This window comes from Babylonia areolata, chromosome 23 (assembly GCF_041734735.1).
Source record: "Babylonia areolata isolate BAREFJ2019XMU chromosome 23, ASM4173473v1, whole genome shotgun sequence".
NCBI classification, from domain to species: domain Eukaryota; kingdom Metazoa; phylum Mollusca; class Gastropoda; order Neogastropoda; family Buccinidae; genus Babylonia; species Babylonia areolata.
In genome coordinates, this window is record NC_134898.1 from 29,245,512 (window position 1) to 29,260,822 (window position 15,311).

A 15,311-nucleotide genomic window follows, 5' to 3' on the forward strand; every position below is an offset into this window, starting at 1 on the left:
CAATTTCTTTCTTGTTTTGGTGTTCATTTTTGTTTTTGTGTGTTTTTGATATGCTTTTCTTTTATTTTCTAAGGCTTGTTAGATATTAGTGATTTTATAATTGATTTATTCATTCATTTATATGCTTGTTTATTAATGGAAATGTGAGATGAATTATCTAATGATCAGTATAGTTGGGGGGGGGGGTTCTTTCATAATGTCACATGAATCTTTCAGCACTTGGAAAATGTCTTTAGTCTGGCTTTTAAGTTTTGAAGTAGAGTACGGTTGATACCAGTTAACGCCATGATTTGTGTAGCTACTGAATACACAAAGAAAAGCAAACTTACAGAAGGATAAAACAGTAGACTGGAGATTACCTCTCAGCTTCTTGCTGTGTTTTTTGTTGTGCCCTGAATGAAAGCCAAAGCCAGGCATATGATATATTTGCTCCAAATTGCAGTCAGGGTGTTGATACCAAAATTGCTGTGTTGTAGCAAGTTTGTTTTGAACACATAGCTGGTAAGATTTTCTGTAAACTGGCCACTCATTTCCCCCCCATGCTTTTTGATATTTTCAAGTTTTCTGGTGATTTAGAAATCTTAGGGACCCCAGTGATTCTTTTTACCATAGTTGTTGGGGGTATGGGGGGGTCCCAGACTACCTTCAAAGTGTCACAATAATGCTGCGCATTCTTATCAGATCTGCATTGCTATAGACATGTATATTACAACGGCAGGCATACCTTTTCGTCATGACTGTCTAGTTTTCTCGGCCAAGACGTGGCGAAGGGAAGCAACATCTTTGTTACTGATGATCCTAGTGTAGGCAAAAACTTCAGTACATGATCTTCATGTGAGCTTCAGTACGTGATTTAAGGATGTTACTCAGCAGTCCTGTGACAGACATTGCAGATTTAATTAATGTTCAGTTAAAATAAAAGATTTGAAAAAGTAACTATGTGTGCATGAAAAGGCAAAGTATTCAGCAATGCTTTGCTTCCCTGTATTACGTAGATGCTCTTGTAACCTGGGCTGTTTTGGGCTTGTGAAGTGGCTTGGATTGAGAGCCCTTGAATGTAACTGCCAATTATTGCTTCTTATATTTTTGTTACTGTTTCTTTCAGGTTACCTTCTTAACACAGTTAATTTTGTGCGTGTTTGGAAATGAAAGTGTTTTTTGGATTATGTTGGGATTTGGCCTTGTTTGCAGAAATGGCTAATGGAGTTTACTCAAGTTGCACAGTATTCCATGTTGTGGGTTCAAAAGGTTAGTGGGACACACGTACTACTCGGAGATCTCTCTTGTTTAGCTTGTGGAGTGCACTTCTTTCACCTCTCTGTGTTGACCTCAGGGTGTCTGGCTAGCTGCAACAATAATTGAAACGTGGTGTATGTAACCAGCCTGAGTTATCATCATTTGTGGTTTTCGTTGGTGTACCTGTTTAAAATACTCTTTAGTTTTCTTTCCATTTCAGGTGATCAGCCATGCACCAAATTGATTTTAAGGATCTTCGTTCAAATACATGTATAACAAAAAGTACAAAAGAAGACAGAATCTACCAAAATCAATGAGAAATTGTAACTCATAAAATTTTAATGATATGCTGAAGTGGATGCTGTAAAGGTATTGATCTGCAGAATATGGATAAAAGTAATTTGTTTGATTTGAAATATTGATAATACCAGTAAATTTACTGTGGCACTTTGATAGATCATGAAAAGAACACCAGCAACGCACATTTACAACAGTGACAAAGACTGTACACTGAATTGGAATTCTTTGCCTTGTACTTGTCTGACTCTAGCATGTGCATGAATGTATGTTAGACATACTATTAAACAAATGGTTTATGCTATGTTTTTTTGTTTGTGTGTGTGTGTGAGTGAACTGTTGAGGAACAGCTGTTCTAAGTAGTTTAAGTGGCTGAGGATTGGCTGAACTTAAGTATTGTCTCATATGTGACAGTGAACTTAGTGGTTGGGGAACATGTACATGCACGCACATGCACACGTGCACTCATACTCAGTGTGGAATATACAGGGGACATGTTCCACCCAGTCCTGTTTAACATGTATGTGAAGGTGTGCAAGTACTTACATTTCTGTTTCATTCAAATGATCTTTCAAAATGGCACAATATTTTCTGCTGGGCTCTGGTTCAGACTCTGCTTTCTGTGAAACTCCATTGTCATTTCTGTGCACCTTGGCAGAGAAATATACATTGCTTCTAACATTTTCTTTGGGCTGTAAATCCTGCTGGCCTGACTGTGATCCATAACTTACACATTGCCAATACGGCTGTTTGCACACAGCTGAAGTTTAAAACATTTGGATTTTCACAGTGTCATTAACACATTTTCATGATTCTGTTCACATTCATCTTCCAGTCGTTTCTTTGCTTGTTTATGCTGCTAACACTTTTTAAAGTCTAAGGGAAAAGGTTTAGTGCAACCTACAGCAAAGCTTGTTTTTAAATTTGAGGGGTTTTTTTTTCCTGGGAAACTACACCACCACCAAAAATGAGAGTCCATCTTTTAGTGGGAGTGAGAGCCTAATGTGTATTGGTGTTCATATTTGAGACAGAATCTCAATGGTTAAATGATGAAAAGAAACAAACACCTCCAAAGAGGACTATTATCCAAAGGGCACTAGTACTTCATTTGTATAGGTTTCTGTCAGAGAGTTAGTTACAGCGTAGACTAGCAACAGAACACAGAAAGGCATTTTGTCCAAGGAGGACTTGGCAAGCTTACCAGTGGTCCCACAAATTCAGCACACATCACATGTGTGTCATGAAGGCTTTGCCGGTCCTGTTATTTTTTTGGCAGAGCCAAACAGGCACTTCCAGAGTAATAGTTCTAACAGGGAATGGCATGGTTTGCCTGTTGTCTCTGACAGCTTTTTGAACATTTCTCCTCAGAAACACACATGCACGCACGCATTGCCCACATGCAGACAGAGAGAGAGAGAGGAGCAGATTTACACCTGCCTGCTGCATCTTGTCTTGGGTATGGGTTACTATGAACAAAAAAAAGTGTATGCAAATGTATCTAACCCATCCATAGGCAGTTTAACTTTTCTTCTTCTTCATCTTCTTTTTTTTCTTTGCTGCTTACATGTATAAGTTTAGAATGAAAACAGTAAATCACTGCTGATAATGTTAAATGTCACTCACCTTTTTCAGCGTGACTGAATTTATGCTGCTGATCAGCCTGTATGTGTGTTTGCACCAGTGCTTTCAGTGATTCAGCTCACGTTAGGGGGTCACAGCAGTAACAAGACAAATTCAAAACAGCTGCATTCTGTATCTCACTGTCAGCCCTGGAGCACTGAAAAATACCTAAGAACTTTCAGACTGTTGTCAAAACACAGAGGTTTAAAAGTGTTAGTGTTTTAACTTGCCACAGTTTTGCTGTTTAAAAAAACAAAAACAAATTTGGTGTAAAGAATACTCACATCAGAACTTTGTGGCAGTACAAGGAAAGATCAGAATGTTTTTGTTTTCACTGTGAAAAAAAAAGGCTGAATGTGATCAGGTGTGTTCTAAACATGTGACAAAAACAGTGCAATGTAACTAGTAGTTTTAAAGTAATCTCGAATGTGGTCTTCCTCTCAAATATTTTTTTACAGTGGAGCAACTAGTTTGTAAGATCATCTAAAGTTGACTGATGAAGCTGTTTGTGGTAACCAGTAGAGTATCCTTCCAGGAAGAGCTAGCTAGCAGTAGACTGCTTCTTCTACATAGAAAGTGACTGCTTAGTTGAGTTCATGTGTGTATGTTTGCTGAACACATAATCGTTCATTTTATTAGTAGCATTGTTGTAACTTGAATTTCACCGTAACTGAAAGCCCGTCTTCCCACATACAAACCCCAGTCGATGCACAAGTTTATTTGACCCCCCTCCCCACTCCCCACCCCCAAAACTGATTATTTTGCATGACCATCTGTTCTTTGGCCTGTTTGTCGCATGTGTGTAAATATACAGAGGGACTGTGCCTTGTAGACTCGTGCTGATTTTATATTTCATGACTCTTGGTCTTACAGAGTGGCATGCTGATGCTTGTTTCTTGATAGGGTACTTGGTCTGCATCCTGTATCCTCATGTATATATATTCATGTTTTGGTAGAAGGGGCTTCTTCCATTACAGGACACTGTTTCTGGTTTCGGCAGCTCAGCTCTACAGTTCTGATTACATATGTTAATGGTTATATAAACATCAGTGTGAAAACAAAATATCCAGTAATTGTGTAGAAAGTACTGCATGGTTACTATACAAAAAAAAAAAAAAAAAAAAGGAGAGAAAGATTTTTCAAACTACAAAAGAACACTGCCATTGCAGCCTGTGCAGTCCCGACTTATTATGCCCCAAGCTGCACGGACCAAACAGTTGACTGGCTGTTTTGGAGTGTGCGGCTCACAGAAGGCAAGCTTCTTGAGGGCTCTTTTCTTCTGTTTTCCTTCTAGTTTGTGGTCTTTTTGCTTTGTCGGCTTGCAGTGTTTATTATTATGATTATTGTTTGGGTTTTTTTTTTCATGTCTTATTTACCTATATCTTTGTTTGTTCATTCATTCGTTATTTCATTTATGAATTTTGCTTAATATTACTATGTGGGCTTGCTTTTTTTCTTGTTATGTACTTGAGCAGTCTGTTTGGGCACCCCAGTGTGCTTTCAAACATCAGATTATGTTTTGTAGTAAGGGCTATCCTTTTGTGATTATTCATTTATTTATCTGCGTAATATATCTAGATATCTGGCAAGAAAAATCTGCGCATTTCAAAATAATGGGAAGTGCTAGAGTGCTTTTGTATTTTCAGTCATTTTTACCCAGTTATCCCGATCGGTTCGGGTGACACTTCAGTAGTGATCATGGGAAATCAAACCTCTAGTGTTGCTTCAGTATTTGCAACACAATGAAAAGAGCTAGAGTGCTTTGGTATTTGCATTAAATTCATCTAACATAAATTTATCTAGTTTACTCATGGCTTTGGCATTTGCATTGAATTTCATCTAACATTTATATCTGGTTTATTCATGTGGCACATCATTAATGTTCATGGGAAATTAAACCTTCGGTAAACAGATACAATTTCAGTAACGAGTTTTTCCTGGTGCATACTAACCCAGACAGGTGCTTTTCACCCTACTTGCTTGTCTCGATCAAATGACTAGATCTACTGCAGGGAAGATGAAAATCCAATTTTGAATTTCAGATGTTGAAGTGATTGCCCCTGCTGTAGGGAGAAGGGCTGGACAGAATGGCCAGTTTGAATCAGAGAGAGAGAGAGAGAGAGGGAGACATGAAATGAAGGAAAACAAGGCTTCAGAGGCCTGGTTTTTCTGTACTTAGTATCCAAATCTGTGATGAAAAGTCCTGACAAGGGGACAGATCACTGAACAGGGACCCAAACAGGGTTGCCTTGAGATCATCTGGGAACCCAGCAACCTTTAGAAGTGCGTTCCCCTACAACATGGACAGGTGTGTGACCCCCCTCATTGCCCACATGAGAGCTGAAGAAGGAACTGTAGCTTGAAGACTGATAGCATTCAGAGGTGCTGGCTAATCTTCTTATGAGATGACCCCCCCCCCCCTTTTTTTTTTTTAGAAATGAAAATAATCTTCTGAGATGACCCCCTTTTTAGAAATAAAAATAAGGTACATGGAAGCCAGAGAACAAATTAAAAAAAAAGCAGAAAAAAAAGCATGCTCTGAAATTGGTTCATGACCAAAATGAAGAGAAAAGAACAGTGTTTTGCATTGAGCCTGAAAACACTTGAAGAGGAAGAGAAGTGTTTCAGACACGAGTGGAAACAGGATGTCCCAGGGAAGAGAAATAGAGGAAGGATCCAGAATTCTCACAAAGGACAATTCTCATAACCCATTGCAAGAGTTACTGAGAGATGCTTTTAGATTTTCATTGAAACATTTGTGAAATGCAGGATGGTGGGTGTAAACTGTGTGGTGCAGTACACAAGGATTAGTTACTGTGTGGGGTGACAGCCAGTGCTGTGAGCTTCCTGTTCCTGGATATATAGAATAGATCATCCCTCACCTTTGTCCACCCCTCCTCTCTCTCAGTGTGTATGTGTGTGTGTGTGTGTGTGTGTGTGTGTGTGTGTGTGTGTGTTTTAACCAGATTATTGCAGCTAAAATTATTTAGATGTGTGTGTGTGTATGTGTGTGTGAGTTTGCAAGTGTATGTGTAAGTTTGTAAGTGTGTGTGTGTGTGTGTGTGTGTGTGTGTGTGTGTGTGTGTGTAATAGAAGAGAGAGAGAGAGAGAGAGAGAGAGAGAGAGCATGCACTTGAAAATTTGCATCCAATTCCAAAATTGTCTATTGAGAGATTAAACGTAAGATGTGGTTGACAGTGTTTTTGAATCTTTCTTGTAAACATCCTTTTTCTTTCTTTTTCTGCTGTTAGTATTTTCCTACATTTAAGACATCAGTTAAGAGTGTAGCATCCCTGGGACTGACAGGGAGAGCACACATAACACAATGTCAGGCTGTATAGACAGCTTTGAATTACTAGTGGTCTTCAAAGCCATGTCGGTAATGTTATAAACATGGAAAAATGTATTGATTTTTCATTATGATTGGATATCCTCTCTCTCTCTCTCTCTCTCTCTCTTGATATTTGCATTTTAGAGTCAACTCTGATAGTGGCATATTTTGACCAACTAGTTTATATCATATAGATGGTTAAAAGGGTATGTTTCCTATGCCAAAGACAAGGAAAAGGAATAACTCATCTCCTGCACAGTATGCTCCAGTCATTGTCACCATCTGTCAACATCAGCTCCATCTACCAGTCTTTTCAGCAATCTCATGGCAGGGAGCGAAAGGAAAGAGGGACTACAAAAGCAGATGGTTTGGTGCAAATAAAAGATGAAAGGGGGTGGGGGGCAAATCTTAATCTAAAATGATGGGTGACAAAAATAGAATTCAGTGGGAAGGGGGAACAATATAGATACTAAGAGGGATGACAAAACAAATGTAATTAGAGGGGTGGCAAATCAAAATCTAGTGGAGGACAAACCAGAATTTGATTAGAATGGTGACAAAACAAAATGTATTGAGAGAAGTGACAAAACAAAATGTAATTAGAGGGGTGGCAAATCAAAATCTAGTGGAGGACAAACCAAAATTTGATTAGAATGGTGACAAAACAAAATGTATTGAGAGAAGTGACAAAACAAAATGTAATGAGAGGGTGACAAAACAAAATGTGATGAGAGGGTGACAAAACAAAATGTAATGAGAGGGTGACAAAACAAACAAAATGTATTGAGATGGTGACAAAACAAAATGTAATGAGAGAAGTGACAAAACAAAATGTGATGAGAGGGTGACAAAACAAACAAAATGTAATGAGAGGGTGACAAAACAAAATGTGATGAGAGGATGACAAAACAAACAAAATGTAATGAGAGAAGTGACAAAACAAAATGTGAAGAGAGGGTGACAAAACAAACAAAATGTAATGAGAGAAGTGACAAAACAAAATGTGATGAGAGGGTGACAAAACAAAATGTAGTGAGAGAAGTGACAAAACAAAATGTGATGAGAGGGTGACAAAACAAAATGTAATGAGAGAAGTGACAAAACAAAATGTGAAGAGAGGGTGACAAAACAAACAAAATGTAATGAGAGGGTGACAAAACAAAATGTGATGAGAGGGTGACAAAACAAAATGTGATGAGAAGGTGACAAAACAAAATGTGAAGAGAGGGTGACAAAACAAACAAAAAGTAATGAGAGAAGTGACAAAACACAATGTGATGAGAGGGTGACAAAACAAAATGTGATGAGAGGGTGACAAAACAAACAAAATGTAATGAGAGAAGTGACAAAACAAAATGTGATGAGAGGGTGACAAAACAAAATGTAATATGAGGGTGACAAAACAAAATGTAATGAGAGAAGTCACAAAATAAGATTTAATGAGAGGGTGACAAAACAAAATGTATTCAGAATGGTGACAAAACAAAATGGGAAACAAACTCTATACAGAGTAGTGACAAAATAAGATATAATGAGAGGGGGACAAAACAAAATCTGATTAGAGCGGTGACAAAACAAAATATAATGAGAGGGGGACAAAACAAAATCTGATTAGAGTGGTGACAAAACAAAATGTAATGAGAGGGGGACAAAACTAAGCATAATAAGGGGGTGACAAAACAAAATTTATTCAGAGTGGTAACAGTACAAAATAAATGGGGTTTGGGGGGACACAACAAAGTGTAAAAGAAAAAGAAAAAAAAGGAAAGATAATCTAATAGAGAAGGGACATAGCAAAAAATCTGTTCAGAATGGTGACAAGACAAAATATGATAGAGGAGTGATGAAACAGAAATCAGTTCAGAAGGGTGATAAAACCAAATGTAATGAGAGGTGGGATAAAACAAAAATATAATCAGAGAAGTGAAAAAACAAAATCCAAAAGAGGGGGGACATAACAAAAATCTGTTCAGTGCAGTGACAAAACAAAATCTAATAGAGCATTGACGAAACAGAAATATGTTGAGAGGGGCGACAAAACCAAATGTAATGAGAGGTTGGACAAAACGAAATGTAATTAGAGGGGGGTGACAAACCAAAATCTGAACTACATTGGATGTCAAGCTTCTCCTGTGGTCTTCCACAAGGGAGGCAACAGTGATCGCACCCACAGCAGCTGATGGCCATTTCTTTTCTTTTAAAGTTCTGTCAAACTTGGCTGGCCTGGAACTGGAACTGTGCAGAAAATCAGTTTTATTTCTTTTCCAGTGAATACTACGCTTGAGAGAGAGAGAATGTGTGTGTTTCTTTTATACTGGCTAGAGAAGGTACAAGAAAATCAGTGTGTGACTGTGCCAATTTCATCTTCCAAACCCTGCTTTTATCAGCCACGGCACTTACTCAGTGTTAATATCTTGTGCTGTTTGCCTAATGTCATCTTGCCTTTTAATGAATGCAATGTTTGCCCTTTTGCTATATGCACTATCCAGTATGTTAAGACAACTGGACACATCATTTCAGGCTTTTAGTACTCGGAACAATAACTGCATTGTTTATTTTCGCTAAGTAAACACACTGTTCAATAACAAACAACAACAACAACAACAACAAAAAAGACACACACACACACACACACACACACACACACACACCGAACAATCCCCACTTCCCTCCCCACTAATAGTTTGATGTTCATTGTTGTTTTGGTGTCTTATTTGTTTTCTGGAGTTGCTGTCATTTATGTACTGTAATAATATGACCTTTTCTCTGGCCCTTGGCATGTTCACCATATGAAGGCATAAAACAAATATTAAACAAATAGTACACCAGTATGTACACACACACACACACACACACACACACACAGAGCCCTTCTTCCCTATTAATTATTTTTTTAATAAAGAAAAGAAGAAAAAAGAACAATGCCTGAAACAGACAACCCAACTCTCTCTCTCTACTGTTTTACAAAATACCTACACCTCATCATTACCTGACAAGTATAGACCTTCAAATCTGCTGTCAGTATGATTATATAACATTTGAAATCACCACAAACATCCTATCAATTTGAAAAATAAAAAATATACATATATCATTATATAGGAATTACATTTGTGGCTTTTTTTTTTAATGTGTGGTAAAGGAGACAAATTGAAGCTCAAAGTGCCAAAGCTACAATCTTAGAAGCATACTCCGAAAGTTCACCAGAACACAGCTCCAGTCATTTCGGACTGAAAATGCTGACCAGTGCTTCTGGACTATGGCAGAAGGCATGGAATACAAATCTGTGTTGTAAAAGTGAAGCTGTCACTGGACAAAGCCAGCTGGTAATCAGTATCATGCATGGAACATGAGGTGGACAATAATTCATATTTTAAGAAAGGGGAGATGGATTTGTTTGTTCTTTTTTTTTTCTTTTTGTTGTTGTTGTTGTTGTTTTCTCTTCAGTACATGTCGGCCTGATTCAGTCATGCTTAGATTGTGATTTACTTGTTGAAGTTAAGTTATTTTGAATGTAGCGCGCGCGCGCGTGTGTGTGTGTGTGTGTGTGTGTGTGTGTGCAGACATCAATGAGAGTCTGTTTTCAAATATCTGGTGGGTGATGTTTAATCTTCTGTGTGTGTGTGTGTGTGTGTGTGTGTTGCAGCAAATAGTGCGGCGGCCGATGCGAGAGAAAGGTCTGGAGGACTGGGAGGTGTACGATGAAGTCACCTCCGACAAAGCCAGTGGGCAGAAGACTCGCAAAGCCAAACAGCTTAACCTGGAGGTAAACTTCAGAGCGTGAACGTGGTTGCATTTCTGAGTGTTTGCGTGATGGAATGTCTGTACCTCCGTTTGGCTGTCCGTCCGTCCGTCTGTCTGTCTGTGCTGTCCCTTCCTTTCTCTCTGCCTCCCTTTATCCCCTCCCTTCTCCTCTCTTCTTTTTTTTCTTCTTTTTTTTTTTGCGACATAATTGGAAATTTATTCATGTAATGTTATGCTTTTGTGTTGAGTATTTATTTTCCCTTTTCATGAGGGCAGGATGAAAACAAGCTATTTGTGCTTATGCCTTTTGCGCTAGGCACAAGGAATGCATGTATACTGTGTCGTTTTTTTCATCAGACTTTTTATGCTTCCCCTGGGGTTTTTTGGTTGGTTGGTTTTTTTCGGGACACATTCCATTTCATTGATATTGATGCAGACAGCTGTGTGTCCTTGGCTTTGAATTTATTGTAAGATTCAGTATCATGTTGATTGGGATTAGGTAAGATATGGTGTCTGTATGTTTGCACGTGCATTTGTGTAAGTGAGAGAGACGGAGAAGAGGGCAACAGTGATTCGTTTGACAGTAAATGAAACACACCTGACAAATGCTTTGTGTATGTGAGTTAGTGTGTGTGTGTCTGTGTATCAGCTCCAATACATTCTTGATTTGTTTGAGGTGAACATTATGGTGTAGAATATTTGTTTGCACATGTCGAGCAGTGAATTTCTGTACTTAGATGTAGACAGTTAACCAGTCTTAAGTTTCGGGGGAAGGGGGGCGGGCTGGGGGGGTTGGGGGGAGTGCCATTGAAAGTATCATTTTATCATAGGAATCTGATTATATGAAAAAAAAACAACAACCAAAAAAGACAAAAATACAATTTGCCACTGTACACACACATGTCCATGCCAGCAATTATTGCTGCATGCACTGTGCACTTATGCATTTGTGAATGAAGTCATGCTCACATGCAGACATCAGTAAGCAAAGACATATGCATGCATGGTCTTACCAACCCCCTCCAGCACACTCACACACACACACACACACACACACATTGAACAAAATGTTTCAGTAGAAGAACCTCACACAACACGCACGCACACACGCACGCACACACACACACACACACACACACACACACACACACACACACACACAGACACATGTGCGCGCACGCACGCACGTGCGCACACACACACACACACATGCATGGTCTTACCAACCCCCTCCAACACACACACACACACACACACACACACACACACACACACATTGAATTGACCCCACAACGAAACGGGTTGGTGGCCTACAGGTGTGCCTGTCCCTGAGGGACGGCATCGGGATCTCCCTGGTGAACAGCACCCCGGAGGAGCTGGTGTACGTCACGCTGCGCAACATCCAGGTGGAGATCGCCTCGCGCCAGTCCCACCTCACCTGCGACGTCAGCGTGGCCGATGTCAAGGCAAGTTGTATCAGTTTTCAGCTGCTAGGAGGTTGTCAGAGGAGTATGGACTGATTGGTATTATACACTACACCACATGAGTCTGCTGTTAAAAAAATGAATAGATAAATAGAGGGGCTGATTCCTGATCTTCACGTAAACCCAGTGTGCTGAGGAGGCCTTGAGAGCCTACCTCTTCAAGGTTTTTTGTGAAACATTAAAGAAAAAAAAATCAAAACTGAAGCATTTCCTTTCTCTCAACGATAGTGGGTTAACAGGAGGGGACTGAAGCATTTTCTGTCTCTCAACAAGAGTGTGGGTTGACAGGGGAGGAGGGGGACTGAAGTGTTTTCTTTCTGTCATGAAGAGTGTGGGTTGACAGGGGAGGAGGGGGACTGAAGTGTTTTCTTTCTGTCATGAAGAGTGTGGGTTGACAGGGGAGGAGGGGGACTGAAGCATTTCTGTCATGAAGAGTGTGGGTTGACAGGGGCGGATGGGACTGAAGTGTTTTCTTTCTGTCATCAAGAGTGTAGGTTGACAGGGGATGAGGGGGACTGAAGTGTTTTCTTTCTGTCATGAAGAGTGTGGGTTGACAGGGGAGGAGGGGGACTGAAGTGTTTTCTTTCTGTCATGAAGAGTGTGGGTTGACAGGGGAGGAGGGGGACTGAAGTGTTTTCTTTCTGTCATGAAGAGTGTGGGTTGACAGGGGAGGAGGGGGACTGAAGCGTTTCTGTCATGAAGAGTGTGGGTTGACAGGGGAGGATGGGACTGAAGTGTTTTCTTTCTGTCATCAAGAGTGTGGGTTGACAGGGGAGGAGGGGGACTGAAGCGTTTTCTTTCTGTCATCAAGAGTGTGGGTTGACAGGGGAGGAGGGGACTGAAGCGTTTTCTTTCTGTTATCAAGAGTGTGGGTTGACAGGGGAGGAGGGAGACTGAAGCGTTTTCATTCTGTCATCAAGAGCGTGGGTTGACAGGGGAGGAGGGGGGACTGAAGCGTTTTCTTTCTGTCATGAAGAGTGTCGGTTGACAGGGGAGGAGGGAGACTGAAGCGTTTTCATTCTGTCATCAAGAGTGTGGGTTTTCAGGGAGGGGGGACTGAAGCGTATTCTTTCTGTCATGAAGAGTGTGGGTTGACAGGAGGGGGACTGAAGCGTTTTCTTTCTGTTATCAAGAGTGTGGGTTTTCAGGAGGGGGACTGAAACGTTTTCGCTCTCTCATCAAGAGTGTGGGTTGACAGGTGGACAACCAGTTGTTTGGGGCGGTGCGACCGGTGATGGTGTATGTGACGCCCAACGTTAGGCGTGACGTGCCAGACAACACACCTGCCCTCCACATCAATGCCTACAAGGTGCCCTCTGCCAAGTGGAATGCTGAAATATTCAAGGTATGTGGCAGGGTTCTCAGGGCTTGTGTTAGTTAAGTGGAATTGTGGCCCAGTCATAGCACGTCTGCCTCGGAAAGAGAGATAACTGAGCGCATTCAACCTGCAACATGTCACACCCTGGCTGTGTGTGAAGCTGTACCTCAGCACAGTGCCCCAGCTGCTTGTCAACGTTTCATGTTCAGATTCAAACAACTTTCTCTGCTCTTTGACATTATTGATGTCAAATTTCCAGGTTTCTGTTTTTATATTGAACTCTTAAATTGATAATATTTTTGATGCTCTCCGGTGTTTATTCGCATAGAATGACTGTGTTCGTGGCACTGCTCACTTTGTTTTCATTCTGAATTTTCAGCATCTGTTGACAGCTTTCAGCGAGTATTGATTTAGAATTTTCAGTGCCTGTTCTTGCCAACAAATATATCTATATCTGTCTATCTATCTGTCTATCTATCTATATATCTATCTATATATCTATCTATCTATATATATATATATATATATATATATATATATATATATATATATATATATATATCGGTGTGTGTGTGTATTCTTGTCATTATTATTCTTATTGCAAATTTATATTCACATTGAATTCACAGCACCTGTACATCACCACCAAACGTCTGACGGTGCATCTGGAAGAGAGGCTGCTGTGGAAACTTCTGCAGTTTGCAGGCTTCAAGAAAGACGCCTCCGATCTTCAGCGAATGGAAGATGCTTATGATACCCATAGGTAAGGCTTGTGTGTGTGTGTGTGTGTGTGTGTGTGTGTGTGTGCATAAGTGGTATGTGCATGTGTGTGTGTGCATGACTGGCGTGTGCAAGCATGGGTACGTGCATGTGTGTGTCAGCTTATGAAAGTTGAAGGAGTTGTATGCAAGCAAGGCAGCATCTGAGAGAGAGAGAGAGAGATGTGTTTTCAGCATGTGGGTACAATTATCTGCTCCATAGCTTAAGCTGAGATGTATGTGTGCAATGTTACAGGGGTGGTGTGGGAGTGACAAGTTTGGCTTTGTCAGTTGAGTGTTCCTATACTACCTTGTCTTTACCATGTAAACTGTGTAATTGTTGTGTTTTTATGTGTGGTATCCACTCAGCAGTGAAGCTGAATGTGAAGGAACACCATAACATCAGGCAGAGTTTTTGGCTATGTTGTTAAACTGGCCCTGAAGAAAAGTCTGATCCGTACAACTTAGCAGTGCCTCATCTGGAACGAAACTAACCAAAACAAAATCGTCATATTTCATGAAACATCATATCTGTAATTTTGATTCATCAATTTAGTGTTGCTTGGTAAATGGATGCAGCTGACTCCGTTGATGGAAATGACTCGTTATACTGCTGGTCAGGCATCAGCCTTGCAGATGTGGTGTAGAGTATATGGGTTTGTCCAAACGCAGTGACGCCTCCTTGAAACTGAAACTGAAATGACTCCGTGAGTCTCTGACTGAAGATAGGTGCTGTAAAAGTATCAATAATCATAATCAGAAGAAAAAATAAAACCATGTATATGCTGCATTCTCTCCGTGTCCCCAGGGCTCTGTCGGCAGTCACATCCATCCAGTCCAAGCGCTACTACTTCGGCACCCTGAAGCTGTCCACAAGCCGTGTAACCTTGAGCATGGTGACCTCTGGCAAACTGCCCCCTGACCTGAAGGTTATCAAGCATGCCCTGTCGGTGCCCCTCATCGCCTTTGAGGAGGCCAAGGTGGACTTGGGTCAGTGTCTCTTGATAAATGTAGACTGCACAGTGTGTGTGTGTGTGTGTGTGTGTGCGCGCGCGCGCATGTGCATGCATGCGTGTGTGCATGTGCGCTTACAATGACACAGGAAACAAATGATGAGCACCTAAAGGCAGCGGTCATTTGGTGCAACCCAGGTAGGCAGCCTGTTGTGCAAATGTTTCTGTGTTTGTGAAGCGCTTAGATCTTGGTTTCTCACCGAGAATAGGCATAGAGTGTAAAAATGGGAGTTTTCATTGGGTTTTAAAGCTACAATGTAGAGTGTAAAGTGAGATAATTTGTTTGGAGTGAGTTACTGTGTAGAGTGAAAAGATTGAGTCCTTGTTGGGAGTGTCAGTTACAGGGAAGATTGGATGGCTCACAGCTGTTCCACAATCTGTTGCTGAGGAGAGAAGTCTGGATTTCATACAGAGAAATCTGTTGTGACAAATAGAGTGATACAACACAACGCAGTGCAATGCAATGCAATGCTATGCAATACACTGCAATACAATACAATACAATACAAT

The 15,311-nt window shown here is 40.5% G+C and overlaps 1 protein-coding gene across 1 annotated transcript in view; it reads left to right on the plus strand.

Annotated features, from left to right (window-relative positions):
- LOC143297955 (intermembrane lipid transfer protein VPS13D-like) overlaps nucleotides 1-15,311 on the plus strand; it is a 128,096-nt gene that overhangs the window by 96,845 nt on the left and 15,940 nt on the right. Inside the window, 6 exon segments of the mRNA XM_076610574.1 lie at nucleotides 1,192-1,248; nucleotides 10,131-10,250; nucleotides 11,545-11,694; nucleotides 12,911-13,057; nucleotides 13,660-13,793; nucleotides 14,597-14,778. Coding sequence (XP_076466689.1) covers nucleotides 1,192-1,248; nucleotides 10,131-10,250; nucleotides 11,545-11,694; nucleotides 12,911-13,057; nucleotides 13,660-13,793; nucleotides 14,597-14,778 — 790 coding nt within the window.